Raw genomic sequence first — 15,106 nt, forward strand, 5'->3', positions numbered from 1 at the left:
TTCATTTAAATAGCAAGTACAAGTGTACTTGAAATGATAAATTTGCAAAATTAAATTACAGATAACTCTTCAGGAACTCTTGTATTATCTAGTTTATTTATATTAATATTTCTGTCTTCTCTTACAAATTCCCTTTTGCAGAAAAATGACCTTCATTCTAAATGTGGCTGTTCACTTAAAAGTCACCATTGCAGTTAGCTCCATAGGTCTACAGAAAATAGTTTAACTCAAAACTAAAACCGCTGCTTGAAGAACTAGAAGAAAACAAAACCATGGAAGTTCACTGGTGATACTTTCTTGTGCCAAGGCTATCCCAAGGTCATCTAGACCATCAAACTGCATCCAGAAAGCCTGAGTTCAAACACAAAGAAAAGCTACTTCACAGCTCTCACAGTTATCCATTTCATGGCAAACAACCACCCCAACAAGTCTCAAAAAAGGTTTTAGCCACAGCTAAAACATTTATGGCTCAGGGTGAAGATATAATATTTAAAACACTTCTTAGTAACCGAGTCTATTACAAGTCCTTGGAAAACCACTCTAATAGAAGATGATTTGCCCAAAAGGACAAAATTTTGATTTGATTTCAGATTATGACTTTTTTAAAAGTCTGTATTCAAAGACTACATGTTAGAATAGCTACTTTTAAATGGACAAGTAGCCTACAAAAGCATCTCAACCAAATTCTTACAATAAATCTCCCAAATTAATAAAATACCTAAAAAAATGCAAATCACATCAAACCAGTGTACTTGCCTCTCTTTCAGCTTCTTTCAATATAGCTTCTTTCTCCTTTACTCGCTGCACAAACATCTGCTTCATTTCTTCTTCCTTCCTCTGACGTTCACCATGGAATTCATGTCTTTTGGCTTCGTAGGTCTCTTGAAGACTAAAATAGGTTTGTGTTACTCTTCTGTTAAAAGATGATGTAATAAACTTGCAAAAATACAGTTAAGTCCTCACTTAACATCCTCAATAGGTTCTTGGAAACTGCGGCTTTAAGCAAACAAATGAAACCAGTTTTCCCATAAGCTAATTGATATAAACAAGAATTAAGTTCCTGTCTGTCATGAAAACATCACCAAATTCTGAATAAAGACCCAAAACACTTCTAATATTAAACACTGAAAACATTTTCTTGCTATACTACTCTCTAGCATAAAAGTAGCTTGCTGTCATGAATCTTTAATGCCAACATAATACCATTGTTGCAAATCTCAGTGACTTAAAGTTGAAGAAGAAGAAAAAAATTCTCGGATGCTCATCAAGAAAAGTCCTTAAGCCTTCACTTGGGACCTGTTTAGTTGTATTTCATGTACAGTTCTAACAAGCCTGGTGAACTTTTTCCAAGTGTACCGTAAACTGTATAAAGTAAGTTAACTATTTATTTCTTAAGAGATGCAAAGACATAAAATGTCAAACCTTTAAGCAACTCTAAAATACTACATAAATCTTCTTTTCAAAGCTATAGGTCCCATACTTCAATGACAGTGATTTCATACCGAAATGCTAAAGGTGATTATGGGAAAGAGATTAGTTACATTAATCTGAAATTATTAAATTTGGGGATTTAAAAAGTTTTATAAAATCATGTTTCAAATGGTTTAAATAATTAATATAAAAATATTAAGATCAGTTAATTAAAACTGTAAGAGTCTAATGCCACTTACTTAAGTGGATCTCTTGATAAGCACTTGATCAGTGTTGGTAGATTAGGATACCAACTATGACTCAGCAGAACCATTCAACAAATGTAAATGGAAAAACAAACTGAAGGTCTGGCAAAGAGGGGGGCTGGGAAGTACACAGAAATAAAGGTCACCCTGACAGGTTCACATAGCTTTTTTTATTGCTAGATAGCTGTAATACTGAGAGACAGTTTACATGCCAACCAAATTATAGTGACTGCCAAATTAAATGGGAAACATTCCTCAGAAAATAGAATGTAACTTTTTGAAACTGTAAAAAATAAAAGCTTCCTAATACATTAGGCTACAATGAACTACAGAAGCCTTATCAAATCATTTATTTACAAATGAGAAAGCACCAGAAGAGACACTTTGCCTCAACTTGACTCAAGAAGACCAGAAATTCAGCAGATGTCTCCGCTCTGAAGGAAAACAGGCCAGAAGAGGAGAGTCTCCAAGCATAGACCTCGCTGTCCATTTCTAGCTGGTTCTCTGCAAGCAGCTTCTAGCCACTGTTCCGACCCAACTGGAGCCCAGCCTAAACTGAAGAACCTCCCTTTCTACTTTTCCACTTCTCATCTGAGCAGTAAGACGCTTCTCAAACTGAAGAAATGCTCCATAAGTGGATGTGATGGGCAACCTATGATTCCAGACTGCCCACCATCTGTCCATCTCCTCTTGTTCTACTGTCTCGATTATCTCTTGGGGAGCTACCTCTCTCCCATGGGACACAGCCTGGTGGGACAATTAATCAGGTTCATGCCCACTGACAATCAAGAGATGGGAACGTGACCTCAGTTAGGCCTACTGGACACTTCTTCCCTGGACTATGAATTGTGAGCAGTGGACAAAGAAGGCTGGCAATGGTTTCAGTTCATTCATTCCATTCCCAGAGCTGGAACAAAACTGGTTTCTACCTGTTCTAAGCCCTCCCGGTGAATCTGTAAGTCCTAGCCTATGTAGCCCTCTAACCATTGGCCTTTTTAATTGAACACAGAGTGGTCTTCAATATTTTCAAAGAACTGTAAAGAAGTGCCTCTGTACCTGTATAGCACAGACCTGGGCCTCAACTTCAACAGAGCAGCATGCTCCCTCCGTCTCGACACCCTCTTCACTCGCTTCTAAGACATGACACTGCTGGCTTTCCTCCTCCTCCACCCAACCCTTCTCACTGTGTTCTCACTGTGTCCTCCCTGTACCTCCAGCTGACAAACACTAGAGTGACTCCAGGCTATTGCCCAGGCACCTTTCTTTCCAGATGGGCTTCTCTCTCCAGGGAGTCTTGACCCTGCTCATATTTTCAATTAACCATCTACATGCCTATGACTCTTTAGTGTTTTCCTTTGGCTCAGCACGTCTCTGAGATCCAGATAAATTTAAGGGCCTATTTGATACTGTCACTTGAATGTTTCAGAGAAACTCAAAGTCAACAGGTCCCAAGCAGAGCTTATGATCTCCATCATGCCTCCCCCTAGCGGACTAAGAAAATAGCTAGTCCTCCTTTAGCAACCCCCTATCTTGATAAATGCAGTGACCATTCACCTAGCCATGAAACTGCAAGTCTAGGAGACCAGAAATCTCTTTCTAGCCACCTGCTTTTTTATCTGCTTATATCCAAACAACTATTAAACTCTTCCAATTTCACCTTCTAGACATCTCTCAAATATGTCCAGCTCTCTTTATTTTCATTGTTATCACTTTAGTCCAAGAAATACTCTCCTAAGTATCTTTGCACATCCCTTCGATACCTTCTTCACACTGGAGCTAAGAGTAAATTTTAAAATTCAAATATGTAATCACTTCTAAAATGACTCTGCCTTCCCCTTAGGACAATGACCAAATCCTCACCAGGGCTCCCATGGCTCCTGCCGGCACCCCTGCTCTCTCAATCTCATGCTAGTCCAGTCCTGGCCCCATGGAACTCCAGCACACTCATCTCCTCCCAGTGGTAAAGATGCCATTCTCCCTCCGTGTTCTGAGCCTTTGCATGTGTCTTGCTTTGTATTTCCCAAGTTATTACAGCTCACAGTAGTCACTGCCTCAAAGGAGTCTTCCCTAATTTTCCAGCTTAAATCAGGCCCCCCCATTATATACTGTCTACTTCTGTAGTGCACATATCTTAGCTGTAATTTACTGTGTAATAGGTGTTTAATCTGGGGGTCTGTCCTACAAGAATGTAAACTCCATGAAAGACAATATTAAATCCCCAGCACTTAGCCCAGAGCCTTGCAAACAGTAAACATTTAAAAAATAGTTAGAATTTTACCTAGTATTATTCACTGTTGACTCCCAAAGTACTCATCAGCCTTACCTTCCCCCTAAGCTCTGGAAACATCTATGTAATAATCTACTCAAATTCTTCACTTTAATATTTAATAAGCAGCTTAAATTTAACGTTTCCAAAACCTCTCAATTTCCAACCCCATCCTTTCCCATCCTGCTCTTGTCAATAAAGATCACCACCAGTCACTCTATTTATCAGGTCAAAATAGTGACTCAAGTGATCCTTGATTTCTCTCTCCTTTAAATCCCATATAGGGGAGTCCTACTGACGCTAACTTCAAATACATACCCTAAATATAATTCTCACCCCTCCATCACTACCACCCTCGTCCACACCTCTACCTTCTCATGGCTGCACTACTGTGGCAGGCTCCTAACTTGATCTCCCCATCCCCACACCCTCTTCTCCACATAGGCCCAGAGTGTACTCCTCCCACCCCTACAGCAGAAGCTCTAAAAAGACAAGATCTGGTTTGACCCCACAGTGCCTAGATACCCAGTGACTAGCATCATGCCCAATAGATGATAGACAAATAACAATTATTTGCTGAATGACTGAAAATTTTGAAATGTAGATTCTTAGGCTCTATCCTTGGGAATTCTGACCCTGCATTTCTTAATCATCTGCAGGTGACTGATGATGGATCCACCAGGCAACCTGGACCCCTCTCCTGTAGAGGACTTCAGAGCTGCCCTCTTACTCTTGCTCAGGATCCCTGCCTCCTCAGTGCAGAGACCTCTGAATTACCCTGAGACGTGGAAGAAATGAGAAGTGAATCCTCCTCTGGGAAACATTAGGGAAGTCAAATTGTCATGGTTAATCTTTAGTGAAGATAATATAATGAAAAAAATTGTTTTACCAGAATGATTGGCCCACAAGCAGAGCACAGCATGCCTGAATTTGGTGGTGGTGATGGTGGGGGTAGGGGGTAAGTACATATAATTCTTAATTTACTATGCTACCGGAAGCTAAAACACTAATTAAATACATAGATTAAAAAATTTAAAAATTCAACTTCATTTATGATTAAGTCGTCCAAAAGGACATACGAAATAGCAGCACTGATTTGATGCACTCTTCCTCCTTCCATCTGTATTTACTCTGGGGTAAGTACTAACAGCTAGGGAAAATGCTGAAATGCAAACAATGGAGTGGAAAAGGAATCCTCAGTCTCATAACAGTTTAAAATAGCCTTTGCTCCAAGGATCTCATGCTTTTCTCCATGCAAACACTGTTCTGGAATGCTATGTCAAATCAGATTTGCTGTAGTACATTAAGGACTAGAGTTTCATGTGTACATGTCTTAATTAAAAAAAAGAAAGTCAGGGATATAGCATCACAGAAAATTACTAACGAAGTTTATAACAACATTTAATGCCCTATATCACAGAGCAAGAAGGTCTTCAGGTTCTACAATTCTTATAACGATGCTGTAATATTGTTAGAAACAATCTAATCTCTAGCTCCCTATAAGTACTCTCCATTCTTCCTTTATAAGTTTCACTCATTCCAAAACTTTCACAGGAGAAGAACCAACAGATAGTATTTTAGTTTATTTAATATGATTTGTGCTCCAACTTTCTTTTATGATAACAGTTAAATATAATTTCATCTGTCTCAGATAAATGCAAAAATAAATCCAAATATTGAGGGCTTTTTCGTTCAAGTATTCATGTCAACGTGTACTGAAATAGGAGACTTTTGCCATATGTTCCTCCTTCTATATAGCCCCTTCTGAGTCACACAGCACTGCAAAAGTAAGACCCTTCAAAAGCAAGGAGATGTCAGGTGATTCGAGAAGCACAATAATTAGTCATTATCAAATAATTCTATTTCATGGTTTTGGGAAATTTCTGAAAAACACATTCCCCCAATTCCTGGCTATACAAAAACATGCAGTCCTCTCTAACTTCCTCTTTGCTTGGCTTCCCAAGAACCTCCCTCACCTGACAGGCTTGTTCTCTGGGCCCACATCTGAGAAGCCCATTTCCTCCAGCTTGCAACGTCTGTAGAGCTCGTAGTGCCGAGTGTGGGTCTGCTCACGCAGGTCCTCCATGTTTGTACAAATGAGCATCTCCCGCAGCTTCACGAAGTCACAGTGGTTTTCATTTTCCACTGGCCAGAAAAAATAAGAATAACACTGGTTTTTAATCCCTGGCACCAATTAGCATTTATTGAATGAACAAACAAATGAAAACACATGTGAAATAACAGCGAAATGATCAATCTGATTAATAGCTATGATTATTTTATACAAGTAACCAAGGAAGAAACTCTTGCCTTATACATACTATTATAGGCAACATTAATTGACAGACTAAGAGATTTGCTTTAAATTTAGTAGCCAATGGATAAACAGGAAATTACAAAGAAACACAATTTATTATGTTACCGTATGCTCTAGTTATTTAACTAATACTTTGTTAGCAGTTCACAAACCATCCTCAGGGCATTTCTCATAGCACTGAAAAAGAGTACATAACATTATCTCACTAAAACTTCAAAGTAGTAAATTCTGCAAACTCAAGGATACCGTCTGTGCATGCTATAACTATCAAATTCTTTTTATACATTTATGATCCTATGTTAAGCACTATTCAAAATTAGTGAACACACTTTCACGGTCCTTCTTCTATGTTTACGGTTACAAGAGGATTATAAATAAATATGTACAATTATTACTTAATTATTACTTTTGTATTTTTTATACATTAAAAATGTTACATTTTCTCAATATTTTTCTTAATTACAAAATTTGTCAATTTTTCAAAAGCAGCATTTGGAAACCAGTACTAGTAGGGTCTATTCCCCATTAATTTCCATCACAAGTAAGTGAACCAGGTAGTACCTGCGGGGAAGTAGCTAAGCTCCCAGCAAAAAATCGGGTCTCTTTGGTAGGGTTGTTGCAAAGGATAAGAAAATAATAGAAAATGGAAAATAATGGAAATAAAAGAATACACAGAGATGAAGGTATAGTTTTATAGATTTATAAAGATCATAGGCAAAGCGGATACTCAGGGGGCCTGGATTTCTCCATCAATCTCAGAGGCCAAGAGTGAAGTTTTACATGGGTGTTTATAGGTACAGTGATCAGTTGCCAGGGGTAACAGATTTACATAATAACAGGTAGTTCCTCTTAGGTTAAAAGTTTTTCAAAAGGCTTTTACAGATCCCTTAACTAATTCTATCTATGTGAACAAATGGTTACAAAATCTTTCAAAGACTAACTTCTAAGGTAAATTTATCACTTAATAGAGGGGTTAAACAGAGATATATTGGCTCCATATTTTCTTTATCAAGTTATTGTGTACTGAGACAGGTAGTCAGGAGTTTAAGCAGGAACTGTCCCTTGGGCTAATTGCTTTTAGCCACAGGTGGCTGTCTGTTGGGCGGGCACTCTTTGATCAGCTCTCATCCTGTGGTTCTTAGCAGACCTGCTTTGCTTTTCAAAGCAAGTCCAAATCTCAGGTCTGAGAATCACGGCGCCATTGTGGGATGCAGCCACTACTAATCTTTCAGAGATGCCCTCCTGAGGTGAAATAGCTTTCAATATGCAAACTAACACGTTCACATATTCCTTCAGGGCAAAGCTCTGCAAAACTCCTGAGACGTTTTCTGTCTCCAATATATTTATATTAATTTATGGAGCAACAAGTACTAATTACTCATTATAATGCTAGATAAATAATCTAAATATCAGATGGAATTCACTTAGCTGATTGGTTTGTTTTGGAAATAGTTGGCAATACTTTGATCAGTAAAAATAAATAAATTTACAAGATGATTTATTATCCCTTATAGTTAAGTGGTAATTAGTTTATGTATCATGTTTAAACACTTTTTACGTTCTAATTTTGGTCAAAGTGCCCCATGAGTGCTTCCCAGCTTCTGACAGTCAGGGTACCAGGTCATGTGCCACAGGACCTGCATGTAGCACACTGAGAATGGGGAGGCTCTGTCTGGCCCATAGTCTCTGGTTAAAATGGTACACAGCCAACTCCTCTGACAGCTCACCATAACCAGAATAATGCAACCTTGAGATCACTAGGCCACACACATATTTCTAGTCATTGCTTATCTCATTTACCTTGTACAACACCCCAAGGGTACTGGCGAGCTTTGACCATTTTATTTCCGACTTTCACCTCATCCATACTTCCTACAACAGCAAATGGCAATTGTCCCTGAAAAGGAACCGGAATATCAATCACATCTTCTCACAGCAATGTGATAACTGACTAGCTAAAAAAAAAAAAAAAAAAATTCATGTATATAATAATGAGAAGAGAATAATTTATTAAATAACAAATCTATACAAAAATCAAATGATCAGCTATGCCTCAGATTTTAAAACTTGGCAGTGAATATGTGCTAATTGTTCTGCAAGTGTCAATTTTGGGCCCTATAAAGAAAATTATTTAGTGAGCATCCCTCACAGGTAAGGCACTATGCTGTTGGGAATACAAAAAAAAAACCTAAAAACTTTTAGTATAGGTGCGATTTTCCTCAATGTAATCTTTGCCCTAAAAGACAAAGATAATGTTGAGGAAATTACTCCACACACAATATATACCACACACAGTATATATAACTATAATGTAGTGTATATGTCTATATTTAGTATATGTATAGATATTTACTAATACAAAGTAATATATAAAGTCCCAAATTAATGCTAATATAGTAAATGCCTTAGAAATTGAGAGGAGTAAGAGATCACAGGGAGCAGAAAGATATTGGTCAAGCCAGATAGGGAAGAAAGGGATTTAGATAGATAAGCTAAGTGGGAAGAAACACCTTAGGGAAGGAGAAGCTTCTGAACAAAATGCAATAGCTAGATTCGGCGGCAAGGAGTAGACGGTCTATCTGAAGATGAGGATTAATATGGGGAAAAGCCTAATGTAAGAAGTATTAAGTACTATGTTCAGTATTTAATAATTGACATTTAGTTTCTTAATTGTGCCTTTCTGAAAAATTATTCTAGGAGAGCACAAGAAATAACATTAGATGTAAAAACAATCTAATACATAGGAATTAAAATCACTTCATTTACATTAGTCAGTTCTTATTTAGTTTAAGTATCTTAATATAAATGGGGTATGAAAAATCAGAAAAGGAAAAGGGAAGAAATGGAATGAACAGCTACTGAAAGTCACTGTTAGACACTTAACAAAGGTTATATCATTAATCCTCACAACACCTTTAATATAGGTATTCTCCTAACTTTGTAGGTATGTTAACAGTGTCAGAAAGGTTTCATAACTCCAATAGAATATGGTTAAGTCTGTCTGACTTCAAAACTCATGTTCCTACAAAACATAGCCAAGAAATATGTTAGCTTGAAAAAAGTAAAGAACTTAGTAATCTTCAATTATATTAAACTAAAAGTTACAGGAATGTTTAGTATGTACGTGTGACACTGTAAGGGAGGAGTGTAAATACCAGCTTTAAGACATCTCCTTAAAGATTTTAAGCTTCTAAAGCATTCCAAGGGAGGCTATAATGTCTTCCTATGTTTTTAAAGACAGGATAGAAAGGCATCTTTCTAAGGCAACTAAATATGGTTCCACAAGAAGTATATCCCACTCTCACAAATCTATCACTTTATTTAGGTGAAAGCAGAGTAGAAGGAAAATATGCTGAAAAATATATTCTCATTATACTTTTTCCAACTCAAAAAAATAAAACATTTTCTCATACTAGACTTTCTGAAAATTCACCTTGTTTGAAGTCTTTTTGGAAGACACAAGTGCAAGTATATTAGTAGCAATGTGACACATAAATTACAGTTTTATTTTCACATGTAAAACAATCAATATTCAACTAGGAGCTCACATTCATTGCAGCATTGACCCTAGCAACAGTGTCATCGTCTGTCGGGAACTGGTATATCTGGACGCCATTGCTGACCAATTCACTCATGAGCTTGATCTTAAACTTCTGTAATTCAGTTTTAGAAATTGTATCTGCTTTGGCAATCACTGGTATAATGTTCACCTATTAAGAATAAAGAAAAACAAAATCTCATAATTAAGGATTTGTTTTTTTAATCCCATAGTTGTTTTTCACTCAAAACCATTCATTCTCTGACCATAAATTTCCTTAACCTAGATCAGGGAGTTGGCAATCTATAGTCCATCTCGCTGCCTGTTTTTCATGAATAAAGATTTACTGGAACACCGCCACATCCACCGTTTATGCATTGACTAGGGTTGTCTTCACACTGCAGCAGCAGAGACGAGGAGCTGCCCCGGAGGCCACCTTCACAGAGGGCCTGTGAAGACTGATGTATCTGCTGCCTGTCCCTTTAGAGAAAAGGCCTGCCAACCCCTGACCTGGGTAATCCCTTGTGGTCACTCTCCTCTCTATATACTCCTTACACAATCATTCCTGTAGGTGCTGGCCTTATAGTAATAGCATTAAAAAAGTAGAACTCTTGTAAGGTTAATCTTTCATTTGAGTTTAGGTTTAGAAATCTCACATCTTCTTCTCTTTCCCTCAAAGTCTCTTACAATTCCATTACACACTTACTAAATAAAAAGAAATAAACAGTAAGCTGAAATTGCCTGTTTAATTCACTATGAATTTTTATTTCTTAATGATCTAAACACTAAGTGATTAGGGTGATTGAGCCCTCAGCAAAACTAAGAACAGGTGAAGCTTTTCCTTTCGCCTCTTGTTTCAGCACTGACTCCATCACCACCTGAGCCCCACAGTTAGAGACTCCTAACAGATGGCAGAGAAGGAAGGAAGGAACTGTTCCAATACCAACGAAGAGTGTTCATGATGCACAGGAATAACTTTCTCTGCAGTACGTTAAGTCCTATCACTGACACAAAGGAAGAGATCTGGGATCGTGAGTACTGACTAACTTGTAAATCTAGTCCTATAAGAGATTCATGTCCCCACAAAAGACTCATGTCTCCACAAACTTGGGACTGGTAGCGTTTTGGATTTTTTTTTTTTTTTTTTAGTTTGTTTCTAATGAAAAAGTTCAGGTTAATCAGTCAAATGTGTCAAGAAAGTGAGATCACAATGGAATTCTAAGAATAAAAGTAAAAGTAAAAATTATAATTCCTATTCTATTCTCAATTTTTTTCCTCTTCTCCAATTTCACATATTTCACATTGACTCAATGTGTATATTGGATTTATCAGTCTTCCACATGTTCCAAAGGAGACAAGGATTTTTCCAACTATCTATGAAGTTAATGGCAGAAAACTTCCAGCAATTGTGAGCAAACAGCTTTCAGGTTAAATTAGTCAAAGCACATAAACATTTTGGTGCCAAGTCTTTGGCTTCAACATACACATACTTAGACAGTCAATAAATTAAGCCAAGTTAATAACTTACAATTGCTTGCACAATACTGCAGAAGTAGAATGAATGCTAAACATCAATGTTTGTGTGTCCATCAGAAGGAGGGAAAGTACAGAGGCTGCCCAAGGATGGTCAACTGTCACCATTTGCATAAGATAAATTGACTTTCCATACCAGTCAAGTGTTCTGCTTTTAGGAATAAAAGACAACGATCTGGAGGAGGCCTGGGAACTGGGAGGAGAAGCCAGCACAGACACCTCCCATCTTTATGTGGTGCTCATGTGTTAACTGGGATCTCCCTATGCCTGACAGGTGGCTTGTATGGGTAACAGCTGCCCCTGCAAAAAAACCTGTGTATACCTATATAATATGTACCAAATCAATACTGAGGCATATCTTAGTTTTCCCTTGAAATCTGTAACAAAGCTTAGGTGTGATCTTCCTGTCTAGTTTGTACAATGGAAAGCTAAACGCAGGATTTTGATAAAGGAGTTCTGATTTTAGAATTTGTCCCCCATCGACTAAATAAAAGAGAACAAAGCAGTGACAATCTTTAAATGAGTACATGTTACCCATGATCTTCTACTGTTACCATAAAACATTTCATTTTGGTTTGAATAAAATAAGGTAGGTATTGTTCACAAGATAATATTGTAATGCTTTTCAATGTCTGTGGTAGTAGAGTATGCCCCCTCTTCCTCTGTGGGTTCTGTATCCAGATTCAACAAACTGATGAGCGAAATATTCGGAAAAAATATTCTAAGGTAACAATAAAAAAGTACAGTAAAACTATTTATATAGCACTTACATTAGGTATTATGAGTAATCTAATAGGTAGGTTACGTGCAAATACAGTCATGTGTCACTTAATGATGGCAAAAGAAACGCGGCATCCTAATTGCCTAATGTGATTTCATCATAGTGAATATCAGAGTGTACTTACCCAAACCTAGATGGTACAGCCTACTACACACCAAGGCTATGTGGTGTGGCCTATTGCTCTTAGGCTACAAACCTGTACAGCATGTGACTGTACTGAATAGTGTAGGCAACTATAACACAATGGTAAATATTTGCATATTCAAAGATATCTAAACACAGAGGGGATATAATAAAAATACGGTATTAGAATCTTATGGGACCACTGTTGTATATGTGGTCTGTCGTTGACTAAAATGTTACTACGCAGTGTGTTACTCTACTACGCCATTTCACATGAGAGACTTGAGCAACTCAAGTGTCTCGGAACCAAGGGATGACTAATACGCATCTAGAGCCAGCTGTTCTAAGAGATAGCAGGTTGGACTCCTGTTCCAAGATATGCTGCCTCTGAACAAGTGCTCATAAGCTCTTCTATTTATTCCAGAAAATCCATTAAGGGAATGCATCAACATAAATTGCTCCTGGCTAACTCTTCTCAAAAACTTTTGACTACTCAAAGGTGACTGGGCTAGCCAATACCTCCCATACCAGTATGTAAATATTCTGAATAAGACTGTGCCTATTAATTAAAAAATAATTTTAAATAACAAACAGTAAGTAACATAGGTGCTTCCTATGTGCCAGGCACTGTGAAAATGCTTTATAATTCATCTCCACTAATCATCACAAAAGTCTTAGAGTGGGCTCACTATCCTCATGTTATACATGAAAAAACTGAAGCTGAGTTCGTCTAGGGCCACACAGCTGGTAAGCAGCAGGGCTGAGGCTGAATTCAGGCAGTCCATCACGACATCCTAACCCCTCTCTACTGTCTATTTTATACCAGGATAGTGTATTGAGCCAGGAACTCTGAAACAACCTTCTCATATAAAATAACAGAGGCAGGTGTTGTTTTTACAGGGTGGTTTACATTTTATCACTAAAAATTAAGAATATCTTTAAATTACCAAAGCTGGAGATTAGATAACATACATTTATACACTGTACTAAAACAAACTTCTGTTCTACAGCTATTAAGAAGGGGAAGGGTGAACCAACATGTTTTATATGCCTATACATTTTGCATATTGCATGCATAATAATAACCAGGGCTTTACATACATTATTTCATTTAATCCTCGCCAGGTAATGATAACAACCATCTCTTACTGGGCATGTCTATTTGCTAAACCTTCTATTTACATGGTTGAATTTAATTAATTTTCATATCTGCCCCTTGAGGTAAGTCCTCTCCCTAGTTTTTACTTTAGAAGTGAGGAAACTCAGGCTCAGGGAACTAAAGAAACTTGCCCAAGATCAAACAGCTAATAAACGACAAAGCCAATATTTAAAACCGGCCTCCACTAACACAAAATTCTACGATCTATATACAAACTACACCATGTTGTTTCTCTCTAGCTAAGACAAAGTTGCACATTCTTGTTTTTATTTCTTTAATAAATACGAATTTCCATATAACCACACTCAACTATGAAAATAACTGGCTAAATGAGTAGAACATCTGATCACATCTGATCAGAAGAACAGACAAGTAAGGTTTATCAAGTTTTTGCTAAAGCTAGGAGACTGTACAACTAGTCAAAAATAAAACAACCTATGTGCCAAAGCTTCCCTAGCAAGCCTTCATGCTTTCCAAACTGATTTCTACAGGGAAAGCAGTAGCATCCAGAATGTTCTTGCATTCCAAATCCTACCTTACAAAATTAGTAACTAGGGTTACAAAAGCTGCCATTTCTCACACCATTAGAAATTACACGAAAACTCTAGAGCAGCAGTCCCCAACCTTGGCACCAGGGACTGGGTTCATGGAAGACAATTTTCCCACAGACTTAGGGGGTGAGGTGGAGTGCCCAGGCACTCTGTGGTCTGGTCCCTAACAGGCCATGGACCAGTACCAGTCCTTGGTCTGGGGGTTCGGGACCACGGCTCTAGAGATTTTTTTTTTTAGTATAAGATACTTAAGTAGTCCTTAACCATCTTTTTAAACAAATATAAAAATCTGAAATGAGTTAATTTATGGATTATTTTTATAGCTCCTTGAATTTCTATATAGCTCCTTGGCTCAGAAATTCAAAATAGGTTTTCTTGCTGTGGTCCAAATTAAAACACATTTTACTATATTTGACCATAACATGTAATGAAACATTAGACCTTAATCTTTGTCAAAGAAAGTCTTCCTCTCATTTAATAGTGTCATAAAGTTACTGTCAATTATCTATATAAAAAATGTGGAGAACACCCATGTTCTGGCATACAATTTAATCACTAAAAAAGGAACTAAAATTTTACTTTAATGTTTCTTTTTTGCATCTCATTTTCCAAACTGAATTTCTCTGGAAAATAAACTAAGATAGAAACTTAATGTATGTTTTAAAGCTGCATAAAATAGAAGTTACGATATATACACATATTGTAAAGATATTTTAATAGTTCAAAATAAACATTGAAGTATCATCAGTTGATTCTTTTCCTAAACTCACCTTGCTGTCAAGGTTCTTCATGGTTAGGAGATCAAGTGTCTTCAGAGAGTGGCCTGTGGGTGAGAGGAAGTAGAGGCACGCATGGATGCGAGAGTCGTGGTAATTGAAGAGAGAACGCTTAATCTTCAGTTCTTCTTGGAGATAGGCCTCAAACTGGGCATCTATGTAGTCAACTATGGGTTGGTAGCTGAAAATATAGTTAAATATTTACTACAACGTCTCTGTGCTACCCTAATATTTGTGTAACTCCTAAGGTTTGAGGTCTGTATTTTCAATTAATGAACAGTTAATATCTATGCTAAATAGATAACTTTAGTGATAAAACAATGCACAGAGCATGCACACACAGAGGTAAATACAGATGCTCCTCAACTTACAACAGGGTCACCTCC

General features: G+C 37.3%; 1 protein-coding gene across 1 annotated transcript in view; it reads right to left on the reverse strand.

Moving 5' to 3' along the window:
• SEPT10 (septin 10) overlaps positions 1-14,900 on the reverse strand; it is a 22,271-nt gene extending 7,371 nt beyond the window's left edge. The window contains exons 1-5 of the mRNA XM_012664332.1: positions 14,715-14,900; positions 9,808-9,969; positions 8,060-8,156; positions 5,919-6,087; positions 757-889 (exon numbers count right to left, since the gene is read on the reverse strand). Coding sequence (XP_012519786.1) covers positions 757-889; positions 5,919-6,087; positions 8,060-8,156; positions 9,808-9,969; positions 14,715-14,735 — 582 coding nt within the window. The 5' untranslated portion in view covers positions 14,736-14,900. The remainder of the gene's footprint in view (positions 1-756; positions 890-5,918; positions 6,088-8,059; positions 8,157-9,807; positions 9,970-14,714) is intronic.
• Between the last annotated feature and the right edge of the window lie 206 nt (positions 14,901-15,106).

Source organism: Propithecus coquereli, unplaced genomic scaffold, assembly GCF_000956105.1.
Source record: "Propithecus coquereli isolate 6110/MARCELLA unplaced genomic scaffold, Pcoq_1.0 Scaffold88, whole genome shotgun sequence".
Lineage (NCBI taxonomy): Eukaryota > Metazoa > Chordata > Mammalia > Primates > Indriidae > Propithecus > Propithecus coquereli.